We start from the raw sequence: 22,552 nt of genomic DNA on the forward strand, positions 1-22,552 counted from the left end.
TTACCAGACTTGTTCCTGATCATACAACCAGTTGAGGAATGCCAGCTAGAGAGGTTACTAAATACAGGTATTCCATAAGTTACAACTGTTTGTTTAGCAACCGTCCAAAGTTATAATGGCATTATGACTGGTCCTTTGCACATATGACCATCACAGCATCCCCTCAGTAAGATTGCAACCTGTCCCCATAGCAACAATCAGTAGCTTTTCCCAAGGACATTTCAATAATGTCTCTGATTGTGTCCACCAACTTAACCTAGTCTTTTGCTTCTATGTTTTTTTCAGTTTTGCCACATGAAATGAGAGTATATGAGTATCTGCTTTCCATTAAGAGAGAGCCAGGACCAGCTTTAGGCAAAAGCCTAGGGTGCTAAGCTTAGGGCGGGCCTGAACAACTCATAAAAGGAAAAGGGTCACATTGATATCTGAAAAAATAATCATGGGCCCCAAGGGAATAGTTGCCATGCCAGTCATTCTTTGGCAGCAGTGATACAATGATAGGACTGGAGCTGGCAGTGACACATGGAGGCATGAAAGGTGTTTGGCAGTGGGTCTTTTGGGGCAGAGAGGTGGCTTCAAAAAAACAGGTGGTTGGCAGTGATGTTTGGAGGCAGTGGATATGTTCAGTTTTCAAAAAACTCTGACAAGTCACACTAGGTTGCTTGTGCAAGTCTTTCTGAATTATTCTAAAAACACAAATCTTCACATTGGTGGGAGGTGATGCCATCAGGCGAAAAGCATTTAGTCATGCCAGCCACATGACCACAGAGACGTCTTCAGACAGCGCTGGCTCTTCAGCTTTGAAACAGAGATGAGCACTGCCCTCTAGAGTCAGGAACGACTAGCACATATGTGTGAGGGGAACCTTTACCTTTACCTTTAAGGGTGGCATGTACCTGTAGAGACTAAAGAGGATGAGCTCGATGGAGAGAGGGATGATCCATTGCCAAGGCAACGAACAGATAAACATTGCACAAACCCAGAAGGGCTAGAAAGCATCTCAGACACCTCCAGAATTTATATAAAAGTAAAAGAGAGACTCATTGGGACCTGTAAGGTTTTGTTACTGTAGCCAATCTTAATCAAAATAGCTTTAGGCACATATGAATTGTTCTGGTCTACCTTCCAGGTAATCAGATAAGCCAAGCATAAAACAAACTGAAGTTGTAACAACAGCAGGCCAATTAATTGTGAGGTCCCTAAAGGAGTAAAAATAACCTTGCTATCATCATCATCAGCAGCAGCAGCAGGAGCATCATCATCCAAATGATTATTACAGCCTAACTTACTTCAAGTTTACTTCATGTTAACACCGTTAATCAGGGTTCTCACCAAGAACCTGATATTCATGAAAGTATCACATCTATCTATATATACTACTAAAACTCTAGTTCTCGTAATTTTAACAGGGCAAAATGGTGCATTGTAAGGCAACAGTTTATGAACCACAGTAGCTCAAATGGGCTAATTTAGGAATGTATTCAAAATCTGGAGCCCATAAGTCCTGTGGAATTGAAATTTTGCAAATTGTATAAAACATTTTATGACAAACATCATAAAATAATTTATGATGTGATGTAATACAAAATGTCATAAAATATTTCTCATGCTGATGTTTGATTGTGTTATACAGTTCATTATGTGGCCATTTTGTTTCTCTGTTTAGGTAAGGAAATATCTTTGAAAGTTTGACCCAACAGGTTGTCTAGTAAAACATATGCCGATTGAAAATTAGTCTTGTCAAATCCATTCAGTTTGGAATTTCTAAATATTTGCTAAATCCTTTTAATATTGCACTGAGAGCTTCAATTACAATAGGTACAACAACAGATTTTTCTTCCATAATTTTCAAGCTCAATTTGTAAACCATGATATTTTGTTATTTTCTCCATTTTTTTTCCCAAATCAGCTTCACTGTCTTGAGGCATTGCCACATCAGGGAACCAACCATTCGTTCTTTTCTATAACAGTATTATCTTCTATACTGTATTATGGTCTATTAATTTAATTTCTGAAATTTCACAAAATTTCTATCTACCCATTTTGCAAAACTTTTTCAGGTACATCATGCCAGTGGTTTTCTGGCAAACAGTTCAACAGAATTTTTAATATAAACTCTAGTGGACAACCTCAGCAACCCTATCACAATGTCATCGTTTATACTGTTTCAACAATTTTACTACAGCCACCCGTGAGAGGATCTCCACTTTCACCCTTAATTTTACATAGCCGGCATTTGGTATTCTTGGAAACTATTCAGTTTTTGTATTGCAAGGCTAGTTCTGGAACTGCCATGATTATTTTCCCCTCATTTTCTTTCTTTTTTTTTTAAGCGTTCCAGAATTCAACCACAACCACGTTAGACTTTGACGATGATGATGATGTAGTGGTGATGATGATGAGTAGCAGGGCACCAGATCAACATTAGCCGCCTCCTAAATTACCCATTGGAGGGAGAAGCCAATCCAGCAGATTATCTCGCGAAGCCAAACCAATCCTACACCGCGGCGGCCGACCGACCAGCCAATAGCCTCAAGGCCGAGGCGGAACTCCGCCAGGCGGCAGCTTGGGTGGAAGAGGGGCCGTACAAAGGTTGGTTTGAAAGGGGCGGGCTGCCGTTCCCCGCAAGAAGAGCGTGCGAGCTTGGGGCGAAAGCGAGCAGCCGCAGCTGAAACTGAAGGGAAGCTCCTCCGGCGTGGCGCCGAAGAGGCCAGTCAGCCAGCCGTACGCGGGAAAGGCCCCTTTTGCTCGTGCAAAAAGAACCGGGCAGCCGCTGCCTGGCCGACGTTGTCGGAGGGGAAGGGTCGCCTCTCCTCAGCCCGCCGCAGCGCCTTGCACGGTTAGGCACGGAGGTTTAGCGCGGCGGCGGCGGCGGCGGCAGCGGCAGCAGCGGCAGCGACAAGCGGGCGGTCTCCGAAGAAGTCGCGCCAAGGCAGCTCCTGCGCGCTATCCAACCTTCCCCCCCCCTCCACCATCTCCGAGCCCAACAATTAGCTTATGATTGTGCGTTTTTGCCCCGCCGCTACAGCTGGCGAACGGCTGGTGGTTCCTTGGCTGCAGCGGAGAACGGCGCATCCTCGCGTGGAGAGGCAGCAGCGCAAGCGTCGGCTTTTGGCCGAAGAACAACCTGCCACCGCTGGCTGAAGCGACGGTCGAAAGAAGGAGCCTCTCGCTTTCTCCGCCTGCGCCTTGCTTCCCCCCCCCTCCCCACACCACCGCCGGCCCTGCCTGCTTCTGCCTTCGAGCCACCGGAGCCGGATTTCGGGTTCCATCATTCCAAGGGCAAAATAGCGGCGCCCGTCCCGGCAAGCGTCAGCGATCTCACCCGCTTGGCTCCCTCCAAAGCAGAGAGAAGAGGGGAAGATGCCCGGGCCGACCCGGTGACCCGATTCGTTTCCAATAAATAACGCTTCCAAGTGCCGGCTCCGGGGTTGGTGGTGCTTCGCTAACCCTTCCCACTGCAGCAATGTCGCCGCTGCCTTGAGCAGGAGGAATTGAGGGAGGGGGACGGACGAGGGGCTTCGGAGAGGCGGCTGGCTCGCTCGCTCGCTCGCCATTCCTCAGGCCGATCCTTTAGGGCACCCTTCTCGAAACTGGAGGGGAACGGACAATGAGCCAGTCGCTTGCCAGACGCCTGGGGCGCTGCCTCTGGGGCTGCCCTCTGCCACAGCTGCCCAGATGACCAACGCATAGGCGGGTTGCCACCAGGCCAAATTAAAAATGACGATTCTGGATGGTTTTGCTCCGCTTCCTTGGAGAGTAAATCGCGAAGGAATGGTGCTGCCTCTTTGAGTTCGTTTTGGACAGCCAGGTCCTTCGCGGGGAGGAGATCCCGAAAGAGAGAGAGAGAGACATGCCAAGATGCTCCACAGTGATGATTTTACAAAGTTACGTTCTGGTTGTAGAGTGATTGTGGCTTAAAGTGAGAGGGGGAAAAAATTCAACACTCCTGGTGCCTTTTCCTCCTCTGTCTCCGTTTTCTATGCATGCCGGTGTGGTGGATTTGAATTCTTGATGCGCCAGCGAACTGGCAAAACCCCGGGGACTTGGGCGGGAAAATGACAGAAGGGGAATCCTTGCCAGAAAGCCCACCTTTCCCTGGGAGGGGAGGGAAACTTGCTTCCCAGCCAGCTTTCTATGTGGCTATATAAATCCTGCATGAGGAAACCTTGGACTCCTGGGAAGGGAAGGAGACCTGAGTGGCTTTCCAGCTGGCAACTAAGAGAGATTTGAGTATCCTTGGGGACACTGTTGGATCTGGTTCTGGATTTGAGGTTTGGTCTCCTGCCCTTGCTTCCACCCTCCTGGTCATTGATGGAGTGATGCTGTTTGGAAGAGCCGGAGAGATGCTGTTTGGTTCTGTGCCATGAACCACCCAATGTCTTCTGGTTGATTTCCCTCCCACCCTCTCGTGCTTTCCTGGAATTCCTGCCCTTCTTCTGCTGCCCCAGCAGGGCATGTCCCGCTCCAACAGCGTAAGCCCTCCGGGGTTTGGAGTTCCTGCTGTGCCCAGGGGTGGAGGGGCAGAGCCACATCGCTCTGCCTGGGGAGAAGCTGAATCCAGAGCCAATGGCTACTCCTACCCTCTTCCTACCAGGGCCTCAGTCAAGGAATCTTCCAGAATGGCGAGCAGGTGGAGGAATGAGGAGGAGTATGATCTGCCAGGTAGCAGGAACCATGGGGTAAGTGGCTGCAGGATGATGAGCTTCAGGTCCAAATCTGCTTGGCAGGATCGTAGTGGAGACAAGAGCCAGCACTCCTGTCGGGCAGGAGATCCCTCCCTTGCCCCAAGTCCGAGACACTATGGTAGTGAGCAGGGTGAGGTGCGCCCACGTTCTGTGGAGCTGGGACTCGAGGAGAAACGGATCAAGGCCAAGATCGACGAGTTGGAGGAGGAGGAGGAGCAGGGGGGTGATGAAGGGGGGTCCGAGATGATCTTCTCAATGGGCAGCTGTTGTGGAAGCCTGCTGCAGATCTTCAGGTCTAAGAAGTTCCAGTCAGAGAAGTTGGAGCACCTCTACCAGCGGTATTTTTTCCGTCTCAACCAGAGCAGCCTGACCATGCTGATGGCAGTGCTAGTCTTGGTGTGCCTGGTCATGCTGCTCTTCCACACTGTTCATGGCCACTACCAAGTGCCCTACGTGGTGGTGCTGTCCCTGGCCATCCTGCTAATGGTGTCCCTGGGAGCCGTATGCAACCGTAATGATTTCCACCAGGACCACATGTGGCTCATGTGCTACTCTGTCATCCTTGTGGTGTTAGCTGTGCAAGTGGTTGGCTGCTTGCTAATGCAGCCCAGAAGTGCCTCAGAGGGCATCTGGTGGACCATCTTTTTTATCTACAGCATCTACACTTTGCTACCCATCAGGATGAGGGCAGCAGTCATCAGTGGTGTGGTATTGTCTGCCATCCACCTGGCCATTTCTCTCAAAATCAATGCAGAAGACAAAGTCTTATTAAAACAGGTAAGGCTGAGATGTTGGGTATGTGGCTACTAATTCGGACGGAGAACTTGCAATACCTGGGGATTGTTTTTGGAAGTGCCTGGCTCTAGGCTTAATTGTCTGTGTTGATGGTCCCTGTTGTTTAATTTCCTTGCATTTCTTTTTCTTTATATGCCTAATTGACCTTAACTGAACACTTGGAAAAGGGGGTTGGGACATGGATTATTTGGCCAATAGGAAAGAAATATAGCCTCTTGCTGTTGAAGAATTCTATGGATTTGATTATTGATACGATACTCCGGTACTGTTAATTAAAGAGGTGAAAACAGTTGGGAAATACATCTTTACTATGATACCAAGAACTGCATTGTTCTGTGGCAATTGTCAGAATTTTTTTCCCAGTGAACTTCCACAAAGTTGTGGAGGAAAAAAAATGCTTCTAATAAGTATATTGCATAGTAAATCTCCCAAATTAGCTTGTTCCTCTGGAAGGAAATTTTCTTTCTGATAAAAAAAGCAGTTTCCTCTTTGCGTGGGTGTAGGGAGGATTTTGTTTATAGTTATGTCACTATTGTCAAGACCAGAGAATAAAACATGATTTCATCTTGAATGTTATATATATATATCGTTCTTATATGTAAACTTTCCTTTCACAAAGGTAGGAACCAGGTGCTTAGATTCCTCTGGGGTAGCAGTTTATAACTAAAGAGAAAGTTGGATCAGTTGAATATGTTATTCAGGACTGTATTTTATATACAGGGGCTTTGTGTTCTAACTTCATCTCACTTTGCTCATGCATATTTATTGACTGCCCCCCCCCAGTACTTTTATTTGGGAATTGATACCAAAGTATACCATATCTGTGCTGCAAAAGTCATAATAGCCATTAGACTGTAAAAAAAATTCATATGATTTTACTATCATTTGGTGTACATCTAGATATTTTCAGTTCAGATAGTGAAGCCCTTAAGGTGTGCTGTGAAAGATTCCTTAAAGCATGACTCTAGTTTTGTGATTAGTTCATTTAATTTTCTCCTATTAGCATGAAAATTAAATAGTAACAGTAACAGAATGGCTTTATTCATATATTTTTTTGAAGTACCAGCTTGTGGAATAATATTACATGTATAGGTGCTACATGAAACTTACTAAGAGTATTGCTAAAGTTATCAATTTTGCTGAAATAACTCTTCTGCAGATCATTTCCTAATTTTAAAACACTTTCATCTTCGTTAAACAAAATTAGTTGACAAAGAAGGCAAGGAGGGCTGTCATATCTTGCCTCCATCTTTTAAACTTAACTTAGAAAATCTTTCCAAACCTGTTTTTCCTTAGAAACAGCCTAGTAAAGCTTTCAGCTTCAGAGCGCTTCTGTTTCACACTTTGCTGTTATAACACAACTTGTGTTGTGGTTGTACTTAAACTTTAAATAAATGTCCCTGATTCTCCCACTGATTATCTGTAAAATGAAGATGATAATTCCCGGTTACTTTGTTGGACTCTTGTAAGGTTCACTACTAACTGACCGATTGAGCTTCAATTTTGTCCTTTTTGCTATCACATTACCTGATTCCCTTGTTTATTTTCCTGTTTAGCACACATCACATTGCACTAACACCTGAAGTGAAACAATAGTTTCACAAATACAACAGAAAATTGTAAATCAACTGGAATTCATGAAGAAAAAGGGATTATGTTGAATTAGTGGTTTAGTTTAATGTGACCCAGAATATAAAGTTTTTGTAACGCTTGAAACTTTTGACACAACACTAGTCAGCTATGTCCTATGAAGTATTTGTACTTCAATTAGATTTATTTTTAATTTACTTTAAATTACAGGTTAGTTCTTCACATCTTTTCTATCAGAAGAGTTGATACCTAGTCTAAAATGTTGCCTTTCAAGCTATAAATGGAGGTTATACTTAGAGCTATCTGATACTAAAATTTAAATTGGCAACTGCCTCACAACTTAACAGGCAGTTTATTACCTAGTCCTAGACTGTAGCTTGTTACCATAGAAATCTAATTTTTCTTTGACACTGCCCCGCTGATGCATATCCTTCCTTTTTCGTCCAAATAAGAAAGTCGGGTGGGGTGGGTGGGTAGGAAACATGGGAATGGACCGAATCTAAATATATTATTCTAATACTTTTCCGTTATTTTCAGTTTTTGTTTCATTCTTTCCTAATGAAATCCATATAGCCAGGACATTTGCAGAGTCATGATATGGGCCAGAAGACTGCCTCAATTTTCATGGGAATTAGAGCCTCTCCACTCTTGTAGGGGTTATTTATGGGTAAACTAATCTAGGACCACATTGCATGCAGATAAGGTTGGTGAATTTTGAAACCCAGTATTGCCTTAGTGCAGGGTTTCTGAATCTTGGCCACTTTAAAACGTGTGGACGTCAACTCCCAGAATTACACAGCAGCCATGCTGGTTGGGGAATTTTGGGAATTGACATCCATACACCTTAAAGTGGCCAAGGTTCAGAAACCCTGCCTTATTGGACTTCTCTGGCGGTGTTCCCACAAAAGCCTCAATAATAAGGCTTTCCTAATTATTCCAGATTTTTCTGCGAGAGGGTTGCAGGATGCATTCGCTCCTTTCCCCCAGCAGTGTTGGTTGAAGGATCTTAGCAGGAATTCTTCCTCTATTTGATTTCATAGCCATAACCTGTGTGGCTCTGTGCTTCTCAGGTGTGTTGGCTCACATGCATTTACTAGGAACAATAAAGCGATCCCATTTTATTTTAAAAAAGTGTATACTTAATAATTATGCGTTACGTTGTAATTCATACATGTTGGTTTTTCCAAGCCTGGAGAACTTGCTATACAATCACTTACCATGACTCCCTTCAAAAACCTGTCCTAAGAAGGACCCCTAAATTCATTACTAGTTTTTCTTTAGGTGAGATTTCAGTGGCAATTTCTTGATTCATTTTGCTAAAGACTAAGATATAAGGTTACTTATGTTGGTATATTCCCAACAAATGTTCTATGTTGCTGTGTTATTATAGGTCTGCTTTAATACTGTACTTTTTTTAAAAAAAGAATATTATTTTTAGTGTATTTTATTTGGACACACTTTTTTTTAAAAAAAAAGGATTATACAGTTTCCTGGAATATAAAATGCATCATACAGAGAATTCTAGGCTCTGGAATAGAGCTCTTTGAAAGTCTCAAACATACCTACATTTGTAAATGATACTATACTTTTAATTTACTGTTAGCTTTCCTGGTGACCTGCGATCTGACAGCAGTTACAATAGTCTTTTCCAACTCTTGCATTTTTATTCAGATTCATCCTCTTTCTGGGCAGAGCCCGATAGCATCATTTCTAAACAGCTGGATCTTCATGTGTCTCTATTTTATAACTCTTCTCTTATCCAAGCTAGCCTCTCGGCAGTTTAGACCTTTTACCAAGGCCTGTGTCACAATACCCCACTTCAGTGCTCTTGGCTTTTCATGGGTGAGAATAAATACAATGTGGTGTCTCTTCTGCCCACAATCCATGCTCATTTGAAGCAACCAAGTTGTAAGATGGTTACCTTTATAAAGAATGTAATAAAAGCCCACCTGCCCCTTTCTGAACGGAATGGGACAACTCGCCGTGGCCAACTCCCTGCAGCCACTTCGCAGCGGCTACTTCGCAGCAGCCAACTTGCCATGGCCAACTCATCATGGGGAGACTCGCTGTGGCCAACTTGCTGCGGGACAAATCGCCACGGGATTCCTTTAATGCCTTTATTTTTGTTGACCATGTTTTCATCAAGATCTCTTTTATCTCGTGCATGAAAGGAAGTCATTCCTATGACTACCAGCTTTATGTAATGCTTTGATGAATAATAACAGGAACCAATCCTGCATTGAATTGTCCCGTGGTGAGTATTTTTAAAAAACGAGTATCATTAAATGAGTTGTTGAGGTTTAATGGCCAGAGATAATGGCTTTAACAACGCATGCATGTTATATAAGCTCATTGTGAACTTCATAGCAGTTCTGCTGATTTTGGAGCTAAGCTGTGATTTGATTCCTATATATGATGGGACTGCTCTTCCATGCCAGATATGAGCAGCCCAGGGGCTCCAGAGACTACTTGTAGCATCTCAGTCTGTTTTTCATCTTTCTGTAGCCCTGGAATGCCCTCCAGCTACAATCGTTGGAAGTCAGCGCGTGACTTCTTGTTCCTTTGATATGGGAAATGTATGAAAGCTGTTGGATAAGCCATTCACTAATTGTAAAAAAAACCCCCACCTTTCCCTAGATATTGCTTGATAAAAGCATTTGCTTCAGGAACAACACCTCTCCTACAAGTAGCCAAAATAATGAGAAGGACAGAGTTTTAACACCAAGCTTATCGCTGGTTTAAGAATGTCCGTGTCTCTCCAGAACCAGAACTGACTGACTTTCTGTCCAAGTTGAAGTCATTCTCTAAATAATATTAGTATCCTGGATGTAAAAAATATAAAAACCCTACATGGCATGGGACCAGATTACAGGTAGTCCTTTTTTTTTTTTTTGCATTTATATCCCGCCCTTCTCCGAAGACTCAGGGCGGTTTACACTATGTCAAGCAATAGTCTTCATCCATTTGTATATTATATACAAAGTCAACTTATTGCCCCCAGCAATCTGGGTCCTCATTTTACCTACCTTATAAAGGATGGAAGGCTAAGTCAACCTTGGGCCTGGTGGGACTTGAACCTGCAGTAATTGCAAGCAGCTGCTGATTAATAACAAACTGCATTAGTCTGTTGAGCCACCAGAGGCCCAACAGGTCCTTGATTTACAACCATAATTGAGCCCAAAATTTCTGTTGTTAAGTGAGAAATTTGTTAAGTGAGTTTTGCCCCATTTTATGACCTATCTTGCCTCAGTTGTTAAGTGAACCACTGCAGTCATTTAATTAGTAACACAGCTAAGTGAATCTGGCTTCCCCAATGACTTCGCTTGTCAGAAAGCCACAAAAGGAGATCACGTGACCCCAGGATACTGCAACTGTCATAAATATGAGTCGGTTGCCAAGAGTCTGAATTTTGATCACATGACCACAGGGATGCTGCAAAGGTCGTAACTGAAAAACGGTCATAAGTCATTTTTTTCAGTGTTGTAACTTTGAATGGTTACTAAATGAACTGTTGAAAGTCGAGGATTATCTATTTGTGGGACTGCTTCTATCTATTTCATCAGGATAGATAGGAGGAGTGTGCTGTGGGTCTCCATCTTAAAGGATTCTGCCCAATGAGACCCTGACAGTGGGGCTTTTCTGCTGTGATCCCTGCCCTCTGGCACATCATCTCCCCCCTCCCATGAGGTTAGTCCCCATCTCTGTTAGCCTTCCTAGAAGATCCTTCTAACATCTTTTTTTATTTTTCTTAACAGCCTTGGGGAATCCCAAGGAGAGCCCGCAAGTGGCTGTACGAGATTAAGTGATGATTGTTTTCCTGTTTTCTTGGGTTTATCTATTTATTTTATCTTTTTTTGTTTCATTTGTGTATTTTATTTATTTTAATTGTTTTTAAATTTTAAAGTGCTGTTACGGTGTATGCTGCCCAGAGTTTCCTGCTTGTGTGATGAATGGCTGAATAAATATGGTAAATAAATAAAAGAAATGTTTCCATGGGCCAGTAAGGGTGAGTGGGATGCTAATCGTTTGACTGTTAAGTTGTTAAGCAACGGATATTAGTTTGCCTTTTAAAATATAAAATTATATACTACAGTATAAAATAATATGCTATATTATAAAAATATAGTCTGCCTTTTAAATTTGATCTTAATTTTATTCAGTTGGTTGATGCAGAAATAAATTCCTGGACTAGGGATTTGGAAGAAATTTTGCTGACATCAAGGAAATTCAAACCACTTTTGGTTTGAACAGGTTTTTTTTAAACAGTTTTTTTTAATTGTATTCCAGTCTGAGTTTGTGATTGGGTGATACTTGCGGTTCCGAAACAAATGCTAACATCAGAACCCTGCATGTAAAATGGGATTTGCACTAGGACATCCTCATGTGTGGATTGTTGGGGTATTTTTTCATCAGTGTGGTCAGCTGCAGACACCCAAGCTACCAAGTGCCTTGAAGATTATTTATAACCAGTAATAGCAAGTTGTGGTAACATTGTAATAGAACTCACAGTTGACCAATCCAAAGGTGTACATGTTAATTTCTATTTTTATGTTAGGATATTATTAACTTTAAACAATCATGTTCAAGAGTTTAATTTCATAGTTTCACAATTCTTGCTTGTTTAAGTAATATTTTCGTCAATCAATCCTGGCTAATCATTTAATTGTGTAAGCTAAGTGTTATTTTTTTCATGGCCAAATGACGAAATCTAGTAAAATTTGACTTGGATTAGTTTAGCTGCTGAACTTTGACAAGGTTCTCATGAGAGCTAATGCTCTATTTAAATTAACAAAACATAGTTGCTATTCTTATTATGCACCTGTGCTCAAACAAAAAAAAAATATTTATTTATTTATATTTCACACATCAATTTGTTGTACACAACTCAAGATGGTGAATGTACCTGATTCTCCTGTTTTCCCCACAACAACAACCCTCTGAGGTGAGTTGGGTTGAGACAGAGTGACTGGCCCAAAGCCACCCAGCTGATTTTCACTTCTAAAGTGGGATTAGAACTCACGGCTTCCCAGTTTCTAGCCTTGGTGTCTTAACTACTAGACTAGACTGGCTCTCTTCATAATGGTCTCAGCCACAGAGCATGCTCAGATGTCCAGGTGCTACAGCTACCATCTAGTAAGTTTTAGCCTAGGCTAGCATGTCCCACCCATCTGTCCCATGATTATCACATTATTAAAAGAAGATAGCATTCCACATATAAATGTCTATTTATTATTCTATATTATTCTATAGAAATGCAGTATAGTGATTCAAGTCCAATATAAATGCAGGTTTCACAAGATGGCTTTAAACCAGCAATTATTTTTTAGCCTTGCTTAATTCACATAGTGGTTGTGTGAATGAAATGAAGGCAGGCCATCACATATGTCTGCTTGAGTTTGCAGAGAAAAAGCAAAATATTAATAAAATAATAGTTGTTGGTAGAGGCTTTCTCCAGATATAAAAGTTTTGGATGTGATTCTTCTATCTAGAAAAATAAATGCTCACTTCTGTAAGCTCATCACAAACTAGTGAATGCTCTATTAATTTGGTGATAGTATAAAAACTAAATCTATACTGGTTATATTGTGTTTGCAATAATGCAATAATAAATTTTAGGATTGATATCTATAAACGGAGTATTCTGCTTGGGATAAAGAGAGTTAATTGATTCTTGATGAATGTATCTTTTCTTTTATGTACACCAAGAGCGTATGCACCAAGACAAATTCCTTGTGTGTCTAATCACACTTAGCCAATAAAGAATTCTATTCTATTCTAATTAATGATGCAGCTCCTCTCACAAGTGGACAGTATCAGGCAGAGGCCATTGATATGTTCGTTGGACAAAGTTTGTCTTTTAAAATATTTGAAGGAGTAAAGAGAAATAATTGTAGCACCAGTGGCAGTAGACATCGAAATCTTATGTTTCTGCCATTGTTAAATGGCAATTTTACAGAATTTTACAGTGACAGGTAAGAGTTTTGTAAGAAAAATATTATCTGACATAAAGCAATTACACCAGAGGCAACACAGCAATCAAAAACGAACAGTCCAGACAGGTTCACAAAATAATCTGAACCCATGCTGGGGAAAACCCAGGTATCAAGTAAAGAAGAGAAAGTGAGAAATATCTGGATCTTGGAGGGGTGGGCAGGGCAAAGAATGACGTTCTATAGGGCAGGTGTATTGACAGAGAAAACATGGATTCTAGATCCCACTGGATGATGTTTTTTTATTAGAAAGTCAGATTATGCCCTGGAGAACAGTTGAATTCCTCATGCTGAAGGACAAAGATGTGGTACAACTCTGGTAAGGCTACTAAGGAACATTTCCTCATGAATGTTCATGATCCACATTGCTGCGTCGCCACAACGCAGCCATATTTATAACAAACTGCAGTGATGTCCAAACAACAATACAGATGTGATGACATCATTTCACAATGCCACAGTAAATACATTTGTCATGATCTCCAGTGAACGCATGTGGCAATCACATGATGTTACAGGTAGTCCTGGATATAAAAGATACAAAAACCGTACATGACATGGGTAGTCCTTGAACTACGACCGCAATTGAGGCCAAAATTTATACTGCTAAGTGAGATAGTTGTTAAGTGAATTTTGCCCCATTTTACGACCTTTCTTGCCACAGTTCTTAAGTGAATCACTGCCATTATTAAGTTTGTAACAAGATTGTTAATTGAATCTGGCTTCCCCATTGACTTTATTTGTCAGAAAGTTGCAAAAGGGGATCACATGATCCCAGGACATTGCAACCGTCATAAATATGAGTCCGTTGCCAGGCATCTGAATTTTAATTACATGACCATGCCATGGTCATAAGTGTGAAAAACAGTTGTAAGTCACTTTTTTTCAGTGCGGTTGCAACTTCTAAAGGTCACGAAACAAATGGGTGTAAATTGAGGATTACCTGTATTAACCTTCTGATAATTTCACCCTGTTCCTCAAAAGGATGTCCTTAGTTAACTGGGCATCACTGAGGTGATATAGCAGTACATAGCAGTCCAGCAATGATCTGATGGTGGTAGAAATTGTTGCATAGCACTAGAGAGGAAATGGCCTAAGATTAAGAGTGGAAAGGCAAATTATCATGGGATGTTTACACATCTGGAATGTGAACTTTCTCCATCAGGCCATTTCTGAGATGGGTTAAACCAACAATATAATTTGCCTTCTTGTTTAACTTTGTAAACTGGGAGTAACTCAAAACTTGTTATCTATTGCAGCCTGCCTGGCTCTTCTTATAAAGCTGGAACGTTTCTGGAATGTTATTTTTATTTCTCCTGGGGTCGAGTCAACAGCAGTGCCTTGAGTCCATGCCATTAGCTGGAGCTGTTAATTGCATGCTGAGTAAACATTATAGAGTTTATTTGGTCACAGATCGGACCTATTGCTGGTAACCAAATATTGGGCTATCCTTGATTGTAGTCATGGGGATGTCCTGAACTATTTATGGGTTTCAAAAGCCAAGCAGAGCTGTTTATCTTTTATGGTCTGCCACTGTAGCTGTTTATTAAGATAAAGGTAAAGGTTCCCCTCACACATATGTGCTAGTCGTTCCCAACTCCAGGGGGTGGTGCTCATCTCCGTTTCAAAGCCAAAGAGCCAGCGCTGTCCAAAGATGTCTCCATGGTCATGTGGCCGGCATGACTAAACGCCAAAGGCGCACAAAACGCTGTTACCTTCCCACCAAAGGTGGTCCCTATTTTTCTACTGGCATTTTTTTATGTGCTTTCGAACTGCTAGGTTAGCAGAAGCTGGGACAAATAACGGGAGCTCACCCTGTTATGCGGCACTAGGGATTGGAACCACTAAACTGCTGACTTTTCAATCGACAAACTCAGCATTTTAGTGACTGAGCCACTGTGTCCCTAAGTGTTTATTAGTGTTATGATAATGAGCTGATGTCCCGTAACTGTGTTGGGCCCATAACTTCTAGAGTTCTCAGCCAGCATATCAAATGGAATGGGTTTCTGAGAAGTGTTGTCTCAAAGACAAAAAAAGCGGGGGGGGGGGGGGAAGACCCAAACATCTCTCTGCCAGCAATGAACACTCAGATGAGCATAGATTAACTCTAAGGTTAACATCCAACCAACAATCAAGAAGTAAACAGTGCCCCAATCAAGGAACTTCCAGTCAAGCATACAGCAAATAACCCAAAGAACCTCCACTACCCACCAATACTGACAGGGCAAGCCACTAGAATATAAACTGAGAATAAACCCCATTCCTTACTAGCATTGATGATGTTAATTTGGGTAATGAAATCTGCAAGAAAACATTGAAGCTCAGGGATTACCAAGGACTCCTCAGTGTTGTCTCTAGATGACTGAGGGAAGATATGACAGGATCTTTCAAGGACCTGGGAAGATGTCTCGTAGGGTAAGGATCCCCAACCCCCACGCCACAGCCCACTACTGGGCCACGGCCTGTTCAAAACCGGGCCACGGGAAAGAGGGGCAAATGTGAAAGGTGAGCAGAGGGTGCTTGCGCTTGCATGAATGGAGGTTTTGCACATGAATGCAGGTGCTTGCTGCTCGTGTAAGTGGAGTTTTGCGCATGAGCGCAAGCCCCTGCCGCTCATGCACAAAGCTGCAATTGCACAACTGAAGGGCGCGTGCACCTGTCGCTCACACAAATTGAGCTATGCGCACGGAGGTGCGCCTGCTACTCACACACGCTTCTCCCCTGCACTGGACCGGGCCACCAAGCTGGAAAGGTTGGGGACCGCTGTCATAGGGGTTATGTGAACACCGTTTGTAATCTTTTGGCGACCAAAGTCAATGGGGAAGCCAAATTTACTTTACGGTGATGTGACTAACTTAACAATTGCTTTGATTCAGTTAACAACTGTGGCTACGGACTTCCGCTGGCAACACAGGCTTCGTGGACGTTCCTTTGGGATCGTCTGCCCTGGGTTTTGTCAAACCGTCCCTGACAGCGTTAATGGGCTGTCAAACGGTTTGGAATTCTCTCCCCCGGGAGAAGGGGGAGGGAAGAGTGGTCAGGTTTGGGTAAAGCTCCCCGGGAGCCCCTGGAATTTAACCAGGGGATCGAAGGGTGAGAGCTCCCCTTTAGCCTGACGAAGCTCCGTGCCCAGGGTGCTTCTGTTTATACAGAACCAGAAGCCGCAACCATCTCTGTGCCAAGATTTATTTTTAAAGAGAACTCAACACATACAGAACAAAGTAGGAGGACTAGCAAGAATTTGCAAGTAATAAATCTTAACTTCAGCTCTTAAATAGCTTTCCTTTGAACTAACTTTTAACTTGAGTGGATTTAAAATGGTGTTTGCAATATACAAAGGAAAGTGAAACTATAAAAGGACAAAGGAAGAGAAGAACATAACAAGCTACTTTTTAAATGGAATGAATAAGAACTGTTAATGATTTTTTTTTCTTTTTACCTTTTTCTTTATCACAATGTTTAAGAAGAAAAGTTTATTGAATTTTTTCTTCTTCTCTTTTTGGTAGATTTTACAGTTTAAGAATGACTCTTAAGCAAACAGAACTAACTACTAAAATCTTGGAAACTTCTTCACTTCAAATATGGAATTTTTTTTTTTATAGGAACTTTTGGAGGCTTATCTTTTCTTAATAAGTTTTTAAACAAGAGATTTTTACACCAATATATTAAAGATTGGAAATTCTTTATTGTTAGATGTTAAGCTGATTGGTGAGCAGATGGTGGAAAATGTGTAAGATAGAAGACAAGAGGAAGGAGAATGCTTAAGATGTGATTTTGATGGTATTTTTAAAAAAAATATATATATAGGGTTTAATTTTTACAACTGACTTATTTTGGGTATAAGGTGTTACTATTTGATATATGTGAGGTATAAAGGAATGGGAAGATGGAATATTGTTTAACTTTTGGAGGACAGATAGAAAAATTTATGGATGTAATGTTGGTATTTGGTTAAATAGAATTTAATTGTTATAATTGATATATTTTGGATATAAGTTATAATTTTAATAATGTTATTTGACAGATGTAAGGTAAATTGAAGAAATATTAATATTAGCAATGTTATTTGATTTATGTAAGTGATATTAAAGATATGAGAAGATAGAATATTGTTTATTTTTGGAGATTGGATAAAAATTTAAGAATTTAAGCTGGAAATATGAATTATATTTGGGAGACTGTTTAAGGAAGAAAGGTATATTATAAAAGAATTTCTGATGAATACTGGAAGATGGAATATCGTCTTGGTCTTGATCATGAAGATTGGATATTAAAAACTATAAGATTCTGAAGACTTCAGGAGTGGAATGGATTGATATATATTTGGTGTTAATTGATGAAGATTGGATATTAAAAACTATGTATTTTATTGATGAACTGGAAATACTAATTTAATTGGAAGATTCTGAAGATTTTAGGAGTGGAATGGACTGATATATAATGGACTGGAAGAAGAATGTACTTTTTTGTTTCTGGAAGGGGAGTTAAGGTCTTAGAGAGAGGAGTGACTATGGATTATGACTTATGTTGTATTTTAATTTATGATTGTTAATCTTATACCCTGTACTTTGTTCTGGGAAGTCTCGGGGGGGAGGGGAGGGGGGGGGGGGGGGGGAGATGAAGGATCAATGTAAAGGAATGATTGAAGATATGTAATTAAGAAATAGAAATAATTTGAAATGAAATCGGGGCTGCTCAGCTGCCATTTCAGAAGGGAATGGAAAGGGAGAGGAGAGAGTGAAGGAAGAAAGTAGGTAGGAGAGGTAGAAAAGGGGGAAAGGAGAGGAAGAAGAAAGGGAAAGAGAGAGGGTTAGAAAGGGTGGAAGAGAAGAGTAGGGAAGGAGGAGAGGATGTAGAAAAGCGAAGGAAAGGAAGGATGAAGAAAGTAGAAGAAAGTAGAGAAGGGAGGAGGAAAGGTTTGTTAAGGAGGGAAGTGGTAGCTGGGCAGGTCCGAATAAGTAACAAATGAAAGTTAATGACTAATGTTGAATAAGAGACTGTATATTGAATAGGTTGTTGGAAAATGGAAATAAAACTTTTTTACTAAAAAAAAACAAAAAACAAAAAAACAACAACTGTGGCTACAAAGATTATAAAATGGGGGAAAACTCACTTAATTTCACTTAATGTCTCACAGAAATTTTGGCCTCAATTGTGGTTGTAAGTCAAGGACTACCTGTAATGTATTCTGTAATATGTTTTACAGAGATAACAACTACATTGCTGTCAACACTCATATTTTAAAACTCATTACATGTAACCAGTGGTGAAATCCCAAATTTTTTTACTACCGGTTCTGTAGGCATGGCTTGGTGGGCATGGTGTGGCTTGATAGGCGTGGCAGGGGAAGGATACTACAAAATGTCCATTCCCTCCCCAGAGGAAGGATTCTGCAAAATCTCCATTCCCTCCCCACAGAAAGGATACTGCAAAATCTCCATTCCCTCCCCACTTCTGGGGGAAGGATATTGCAAAATCTCCATTCCCACCCCAAACTGGGGCCAGCCAGAGGTATTTGTCGGTTCTCCGAACTACTTAAATTTTCCGCTACCGGTTCTCCAGAACCTGTTAGAACCTGCTGGATTTCACCCCTGCATATAACGTTCTAACTCTGGATTATGTTTTCTAGGGCAGGGGTCTCCAACCTTGGTCCCTTTAAGACTTGTGGACTTCAACACCCAGAGTTCCTCAACCAGCTTTGCTGGCTGAGGGACTCTAGGAGTTGAAGTCCACAAGTCTTAAAGGGACCAAGATTGGAGACCCCTGTTCTAAGGTGCTTTCTTATTCCTTTCCCCACCTCTTTTTCCTTTCCTCCCATCAAAGAAAAGAATTATTTTCTTATAGAACTGTGATGACATCTGCTCCTCCTCCTAGAAAGGAAAGAGATGAAATCACCCTGGTCCACCTACAGTGACCCTCCCCAGTCATAAAAAAAAAGCTGTATTTGATTAAACATGTAAATGCACTTGGGAAATCAGTGTGCTGGCCCACAGCTATCTCCTGCTGAATGGTTGAACAATACTAAGTGGTGCCTGATGCCAAATTACACAAGTTCTGTAGCACACAGTGTTGATAACTGACATAGCTGTTTATCTTTTTTGCTTTAGATTAATGGGTTCTCTTGTTTCATTCAGTTTATTGTTGTCTTTGGGAGGAAGTAGCAATAAAACCAATCTTGTGCCAGTGCCAGTATGTATATATGGCTTTCCATAACTAGTCAAAATGTATTGCTTACAGGCAGGGTACCCTGAGCTAGAATTACTAATTTTAGTAATGTAGTTTTCACCCAGTGTTCTTTCCCCCCCCCCCCAAGGAAACAAAACAAACAAACATTTTGGAGAAGGCCTGGATTTATATTGCTTCAGTGCAGATTTAAAGTTTTTATTCTATTGCTTAAAATGCTACACGCTAAACTTGTTTTTGAAACTTCAGCAGATCCAAACTGCAGCTGCTCTGACCGATGCTTATAAACTGCAGTGGATAATTCTTTTATTTATTTACTTAAATATTTTTAGCCCACCCTTCGATCTTAGGGTTGGTTATATAGAATAAAGTAAAACAAAAATAAACCTTATTTTAAAAGATAAAAACAACAGTACTGTAACCATAATACAATAATAAAGAGGCACAGATTGTCCGATGGATGATAAGTTATGGCCAGCTATGATTGGTAAATTCTGAATATTAGCCTTAAAACCAGATCTTCTCTTGACAATGAAAAGAATTGGTGCTAGCCTTCCAGGGTGACATTCCAAAGTTGCTGTGCCACAGCAGAGAATCGAGTTTCCCTTGTTCCAACTTAATGCATCTTCCTCAGTGGAAATGCCAGTAAGATATAGGCCGTGTCAGAATATTAGCACTGATGCTAGATAAATTCTAAGAAATGTTCCAGACCCCATTACCCAGAGGTGGTATTCAGAAGGTTCTGACCAGTTCTGGAGAACCGATAGTGGAAATTTTGGGTAGTTCAGAAAACCGGTAAATACCACCTCTGACTGGCCCCGCCCACATCTATTCGCTGCCTCCCGAGTCCCAGCTGATCGGGAGGAAATGGGGATTTTGCAGTAACCTTCCCCTGGATTGGGGTGGGAATGGAGATTTTACAGTATCCTTCTGCCATGCCCACCAAGACACGCCCACCTAGCCATGCCACACCCACCAAGCCATGCCCACAGAACCAGTAGTAAAAAAAATTGAATCCCACCACTGACATTACTTCTGATGGATTCTGCACCAGTTGCAGTTTCAGATTGTTCTTCCAGAGAAGATAACTGAACATTGCATAGTCTGACCAGACTATCCTAATTGAGGAAATGTTGTAGCCGGTAGATCAGCTACTGCTGTCGAATATGCTTCAGATTACCAACAATATCTGGGCTTCAAGTGATAGTGTCAACTGTCCTGACTTGGTCGGTTAGGAAAGAAAGACTTCTGGTCCATGGTTAACCAAAAGTATACTTTACTAAAGCCAAAGTGGTTACAGAATAAGCAAAACTGGATTTGAGTGAGTTTTTTGTGCACAAATGGTACAGTTAGCTTTCCCTTGTTCCTGGCCAACTTCCTGATTATCAGTGACTGTTCAATTAGGTATTAACAAAGTGTTTGGGAAACGGTCCCTGGCTTCACGAGTTCAGCGATTCTGCATTCTTTTGGTATGATCTTGAAATGGCTGGTACTTTTCACAGGATGCCGTGGTTTGGTTTTGATTCCTCTTGACTCCCCATCCCCCTGCATCCCTACCCTGCTGCTCCCTCCCCACCATTACTAATGTCTAGCTGTCAGCTTGCGAGGCGTAGCTTAGCTGAAGGGAAGCCATGACAGATAGAAGGGAATAAGTGAGAATTCCAAAATGTCATAGCTTTTCATAGGGGATGAAAAGTTATCCATAGAAACTTATCCAGTTCTTGGACTCGTAAGCCGTTACTCCATAGTGTTTGTGCCTTTTATCAGGATTTCTTCTTGGCTTATTGACCCTCATTCACTCCATAGCAACATCCAAACTAGGTGTGGTTGGGGAACCACCCTCTGCTGTGTAATGAGCATCTACTACTCCCTGATCTCACTTGTGAAACCCCCTGTGCTTGCTCTCCATAGCAAGAATAGGCAAGGGTCAAACATGCATCTAGTTGGATAGAAGATGCAACTGTCACATTTACATTCCCAACAACTGAAGCAAATCCCCCAGAATGGAATCAGAGGGTTTCCCAGATGCAAGGATGCAAGTAATCTCCCCTCATGGTGCTTACCAAACTTTCTGCAGGAACTGGGTGTTTAAAAGCATGGAATTCTCAAAAATTTAGGGCAGACCTGGGCCTTTGGCCATCTCTGTTCCACTTGTGTGAGATCAACTGGAAATCAGAAATCAAAGGTAAATAAGTGTATGCCATGCACAACTGCACTGATTTTATTTTGAAGGTAACTACTGTTTGTTTTCATCCTATGTATATTTGTGCATACCTACAAACCTTCATAGCCCTATTGGTTCGGCCCTCCCCAACAATCCCAGTTTCTCATGAGGCTCCTTGGGAAAATTAATTGCGTACCCCTGATTTAGTGGCACCCAATTTCTTACGCTACTGTATATTTTAAGGTCTTAAGCAATTTAGATCTGGAGTTGTTTAAAGAACGTTTCCACACTTCTTTTATTTATTATTGCCAGTTACATGCTGCTTGGTTGCTAAGGTCTTATCAAGCTCACTGATAATCATAGAACATATCTTTTTTATGGTGAGAGAAGGCTGCCTCAAAGATCGGCTATGTCATTTTACCCAAGTTTATTCTCTAAAATTAAAAGAAGCACGATGTCAATGCACAGAGCAGAAGTTTCATCTTCCCAGCTATTGCGCACCATACACTTTCTTCACAGTTAGTCAATTCCATATCTGCCCAATTGCCTTCCTCAGTTGCTATTGTCAAACACTGAAAGAAACGGAATGTCAGTTTCTTCCTTAAAGGTTGTCATTCTATGAGGAATGTAAGGAAGAAGGAGCTGCTCAAAGTTTCTGCAGCAGATATTTCTATGCCCTCATCCAATTGTAGTTCTTAGAAGACGGGCAAATGGTATAACGGTGAAAGAAATTCATCATGTTGAGGTCTAATACAATTTCCAATAATTCTCATCTACTAAACGTTGAAAAAAAGAAAGGAAAAATTCCCCTCTTTATTAAATATGCTAGAATGTATTAACTGAAGTTGCTACTCGTGCACATATCTGTTGTTTTAAACACTTGGATCTTACTGTATATGTACCTTCCTTCCACATCACAAGTGGCAATGACACCAGAACACCATACATGCAATGGCATCATTACACAAATGCTGCTATTGCAGATTGGTGTGTCCTATTTGTTTCAAATAGACAAGTCACAGCATTTGCACAATGCTGTCATTATGCACACTCCATCATTTGCATTCTCTCCTCTTCTCCTTTTCCCCTGCTGATGCACATGATTGCAAATAATTGTTTCCCCCACCCCCCACCCCATCTGG

The 22,552-nt window shown here is 41.5% G+C and overlaps 1 protein-coding gene across 1 annotated transcript in view; it reads left to right on the top strand.

Annotated features, from left to right (window-relative positions):
• The first annotated feature begins 2,598 nt into the window (after positions 1-2,598).
• ADCY5 (adenylate cyclase 5) overlaps positions 2,599-22,552 on the top strand; it is a 274,415-nt gene continuing 254,461 nt past the window's right edge. The window contains exon 1 of the mRNA XM_058195248.1: positions 2,599-5,465. Within this exon, the coding sequence (XP_058051231.1) occupies positions 4,458-5,465 (1,008 nt within the window). The 5' untranslated portion in view covers positions 2,599-4,457. The remainder of the gene's footprint in view (positions 5,466-22,552) is intronic.

The sequence above is a fragment of the Ahaetulla prasina genome, chromosome 1 (assembly GCF_028640845.1).
Source record: "Ahaetulla prasina isolate Xishuangbanna chromosome 1, ASM2864084v1, whole genome shotgun sequence".
NCBI lineage: Eukaryota > Metazoa > Chordata > Lepidosauria > Squamata > Colubridae > Ahaetulla > Ahaetulla prasina.